This window comes from Ursus maritimus, assembly GCF_017311325.1.
Source record: "Ursus maritimus isolate PB19 chromosome X unlocalized genomic scaffold, ASM1731132v1 scaffold_X1, whole genome shotgun sequence".
NCBI classification, from domain to species: Eukaryota; Metazoa; Chordata; class Mammalia; order Carnivora; family Ursidae; genus Ursus; species Ursus maritimus.
In genome coordinates, this window is record NW_024423319.1 from 30,732,144 (window position 1) to 30,736,867 (window position 4,724).

Consider the following 4,724-nt stretch of genomic DNA (forward strand, 5'->3'; position numbering starts at 1 on the left):
CAGCACCTGGCCGGCTGCTCTGTCCTCTCGTGGAAAAGCACCGGATAGAGTGGGATGGGCAGCCTCCGGCCGGCAAGGCCCAGAGTGGTGCTCCACGTGGTCTTCCGTGGCACCCCCCTCGAGTGCTGAGGGAGGTGGTTCAGGCAGGGAGGTGCGGGGACCTCACCTCCCCCTTCGGCTGTTGTTTCAAAACGGCCCCGCAGCGCGCTCCTGCTCTTGATGGGTCTGGAGTCCTGACCTGTGAAAAGTGTCCTTGCCGCTCTTTGGAAAACCCCACCTCCCGGGCTCACCAGACTGTTGTGCCCTTGACCTCTGGCCTTGGATGCATGCGGTGGAAATGACGGCGCTTTCTCTGCGGGTTCGCTGTCTGTCGCACCAGATGACAGAGAGGTTGGCGGTGGAGGCTGTGGGAGGCGAGGGAGAGGGAGCCACTGCCGTGAGAGGCGACAACGCCAAGGTTACTGCTCAAAGGTGAGCGTCTAGCCCTTGGCGCTCGGTGTCTGGGTCTGTTAGATTCTCCTACTCGAACCAGGGGCCTTCCTCAGGGCCCCTTCATCCTGATGTCTGCCTTTCGTGGAGAGGCTCCGGGGGGGGGCAGCCTGAGGCCTTTGGGGTGGAAAAGAGACACTCATGGACCAGTGGTTACTCCTGCAGCCCCCGCTGAAGGCCTGAGCTCCTTTGATCATTTCCTGAATTGAGGCTGAAGAACAGGAGAAATGATCAGAAGACATTGGAGGAGGTTAAGGAGACACGGCCTCTGTAAGTAAGTGGCTTGAGTCCTTCGGAGCACCTCACGGGTATAGAGAGAGACTCGCTAGACGTTCGAAAGCATGGTGCACCTGCCGTGTAGGAAGCTGCGTGCTCAACGCTGTGCGGGGAACGCATGCTTTCCTCTCCCTGAGCCAAACGGGCAAGGGGCCTGCCTCCAGCATTTGTTGAAGGCGTGCTGTCGACTGAACCAAGACACCCTCGAGCGGCTTGCCTTCCTGGGGACAGCCGGCCCAGGAAGCAGCAGTCTGCGACAGGCGACAGGCGGGGTGGGAGGTATAAGCTTAGTCGGGGGAGAGCTGAGGGCAAGGAGAAAGGGAGGGAAAGGGAGAGTGAAGAGAGCACCTTACATATTCTGCGTCGTTTTAGGGTTCTCAGTTTCTTCCAAACTGGACAAGACGCAGTCTCCCAGTTACCAGATGTGGCCTAAGGGTCCTCTTCTGCGAGCTTTTCCCAGGCCTGCCGGAGGTCAGGGAAATCGTGCTGCTCGCTCACTGCTCCCCCTGCCCCCGCCTGCCCATCAGCCCTTGGTTCTCTCCCACCCCCCATCGCCCCAACACCCCCAACAAGAGAGTTTCCTAGAATCACAGCTTGGCCATATCAGGAGGCTGGCGCCCTTTCAAGGAACCCCAGTAGGCAGGCCTTGGAAGTTGAAGCGCAGGGTGGAAACCCAGGCGTGGCTCAGTTTCCTCTCCGGATCACACCTGCAGTCTAGATGGTAGAGGTGCGTACGTTTATGTGATGAGTTGGAGATATTTGCGGTGTTTGGCCAGTGGAGGAAATGGGTGTCTATTCGGAGCCAAGCATATCCTTGGAGGTCTTGACTCCATGCCACCCGCCTCATTGATGCCTTGCTCTACTCCAGTTGCTAGGGGACCAGTTTCGGTGTTTCAATTCTGAACTGGTTCTCGTGAATATAGTTCTTGCTTGAGGTAAATTGCTAGTAAGTCCTGTTATTTTCATAGACATGGTGAGACAGCAGGGGGACAGGAATTTATCAAGGGATCAGTGAATATGCTTATTGGCAGAAGGGAGAAAATACTAGTAGTCTTGAATTATGTGCCACCATAATTAGGTGCCAGTATATGAGGAGATGAAGGAAAAGCAAAAGAACTTTCTTAACCAGACAAGATCCTATCATGGTGGCACAGGTAAAAATGTCTATATTTTAAGGGTGAGGAAATTGAGCCCCAAAGATGTTAAGCGATTCTCCTTGGGCCACACAGTCGATGACAATTCCGAGATCAGAATCCTGAGTACCCTGACTTCCAGTATAGCCTGGGCTAGAGGAAGGATCGTCCTTTGAACAGAGAACCAGAAGCACGCTCCCCCTCCCCCACCCCTGGGACCCTAGCTGGAGCTGCTGGAGAGGCCTGTTCAGCCCAAGGCAAAAGAGTGAGCTAGGGCAATTTTGTTCTTGGCCCCTTTCCCACTTTAGCCCCTTCCCACCCCAGGTGTTCTGGGCCTAAACCTCGCCCTTCCCTCCAAGCCTGTCTTCCCCTGTCTGCCGTCCTAGGCTGTGGACTTCCCCTAGGCTGACACCTTGCCATCCTTGGTCCAGGGGCTGGCTCTCGGTCAAACCGACCCGTGATGTTGGATTTCTCCCAACAATGCGCGTTTCCATAGGACTTCAATGCTTTCACGTCACTCCGATGCTTGGTGGCCATCTCAGGGAGCTTGCCAGGTCAGTGGGCCCCTTACACCATGCCAGTGGGCTTCTCCTACTCCAAGAACAGGATTCGGGAAGGTGAGGCTTAGCGCTTCGGCAACAGGCACCTGCCACCCATCCAGGGTGTGGCTGCTGTAATGGGTGTGCCAGCCTGCTCCCCTTGGCTGCAGGCCTTCCCTGATGCCCCCCACCCCCCAGGCAGTATCGACTGCTAGTGGAGACCAGAGGCCACGAATATTGACGTTTTATGAGTTCTTGATGCAGGTGTCCAGGGGACCAACGCATTCCTTCTTTGCCCTGCGGAGGCCCCTGGCACCCAGATGCTGGAAGAGGTCTCACCCCACAGATCCTTCCAGTAGCTGGCGGTCTTGGACTGGCTCCCCATTGCACCTGCATCCTGTTCTCCTGAACGCAAAGCCCGGCCCCGTGCGAGCTTCCAGCTGGGAGGGCGCGCTAAGCTAGCAGGAAGCAGCAGCAACGGTCAGCTGCTGTCGCTAATCTCCCAGCTTCCACGCCTCGCCATAACCGTTCCATGTGGTCGTTAGAGATCCCTGTGGCACTTCGCTTCCTTCTCTTTTTTTTTCTTCTTCCCGGTGTTTCTTCTGCCTCCTCTTCCCCTTCTTCCCCTTTTCCTTCCTCCTTTTCCTCTTCCCCTTCTCCTCCTCCTTCTTCCTTCTTCTCCTCCTTCCTCCTCCTTCCCCTCCTTCTTCTTCTCCTTCCTCCTCCTCCTACCCCTCCCCCTTCTTCTTCTTCTCCTTTCTCTTCCTCCTCCTTCTTCTTCTCCTTCCTCCTCCTCCCCTCCTCCTCCTCCTTCTTCTCCTTCCTCCTCCTCCCCCTTCTTCTTCTTCTCCTTCCTCCTACCCGTCCCTCTTCTTCTTCTCCTTCTCCTTCCTCCTCCTCGTACCCCTCCGCCTTCTTCTTCTCCTTCTCCTTCCTCCTCCTCCTCCTCCTCCTCTCCCCCTTCTTCTTCTCTTTCCTCCTACCCGTCCCTTTTCTTCTTCTCCTTCCTCCTCCTCCCCTCCTCCTCCTCCTTCTTTCTTCTTCTTCTCCTTCCTCCTCCTCCCCTCCTCCTCCTCCTCCTTCTCCTTCCTCCTCGTTCCCCTCCTTCTTCTTCTCCTTCTCCTTCCTCCTCCTCCTCCTCCTTCTTCTTCTCCTCGTTTTAGAAGAAAAGCTGTTAAGTCCAGTTCCCTGGCAAAGGGCCCAGACTGGGTATTGGCATCTGCCCAAGGCACTTTCCACTCACCAGAGCCATAGGAGAGCCAGTGGAGTGGCAGGTGCCTACCCTGGGAAGGCACCGTCCCAGGCCCCCAGCCTCACCAGGGGCAAGTTCTTGAATAAACTACCTGCCATATCTACCAGTTTACCAAAAGTTGGCCTTTTTGGACTATTTATAATATAGGTAAACTTTTTAACTTGTAAAAATTCATTAGGAGGAAATGATTTTAAAGCTTTTTTTAAAAGCTTTTGGAGATTTCTCCGAAGATGCAGTTGGCAGGTTTCATTTGGTCGTAAGCAGCATCCCGAATGTCCCATTTGCCGTAGGGAGGTTGCGTTTCCTTGGGAATATATTTAAAATGTGGAAACATATATTATTTCATCAGTAACCAAAATTTCAGCATTTGATATTAGAATGTTTATACCAGTTTCATTTGAAGCTTTTGAAAGCCCATTTTCTGTTGGGTCAACTTTAGCATTTGGGGGATTCTTTCACTAACTTCTCAAGGGGCACAATTTTTGTTGTTTGTTATTTCTGGAAATCAGTAGCCAAAAGGTAGTATGCGATGTGGTTGCTCCTGTCATTTCCTAATTGATTTTCTCCTTTAATGCTCTTCTAGCTTTTTAAAGCAATCCATTTTGTATCTTTCCTTTACAAATTCGTAGTTATGGTTGGTGGCTGGGAAGTTTGAGGACCTGATCGTACAGGACATTACAGTAATCCCCTCTTGGCATCTTCCCTCATGTTCTGCTGCTTTAAATGCCTTTACTCTTTCCATGAAATCTCCCATTCAATGCCAATTGCTGTAAACCATGATTCAGTAGGAGAAATGAGTATGGGTGAAATAGCTTGTTTTCAGAAGGCCAAGGTAAGGTAGTGAAAGATTGGCCATTTGATTACTTCAAATACATTGCTAACCTTAACCCAGAGGTTCTCAGTAGGAACATGGGGACTGATTTTGCTCCCCCTGGGGGGGGGGGGACGACACTGTTAGCTGTCACAACCAGGGGACAGGTGTGCTACTGACATCTAGTGGGTAGAGGCTAGGAACGCCGCTGAACATCTGCAGGG

At 53.1% G+C, this 4,724-nt stretch overlaps 1 protein-coding gene across 1 annotated transcript in view; it reads left to right on the forward strand.

Moving 5' to 3' along the window:
• Window positions 1-337: 337 nt before the first annotated feature.
• KIAA1210 (KIAA1210 ortholog) overlaps window positions 338-4,724 on the forward strand; it is a 69,254-nt gene continuing 64,867 nt past the window's right edge. Inside the window, exons 1-2 of the mRNA XM_040626606.1 lie at window positions 338-471; window positions 2,330-2,515. Coding sequence (XP_040482540.1) covers window positions 338-471; window positions 2,330-2,515 — 320 coding nt within the window. The remainder of the gene's footprint in view (window positions 472-2,329; window positions 2,516-4,724) is intronic.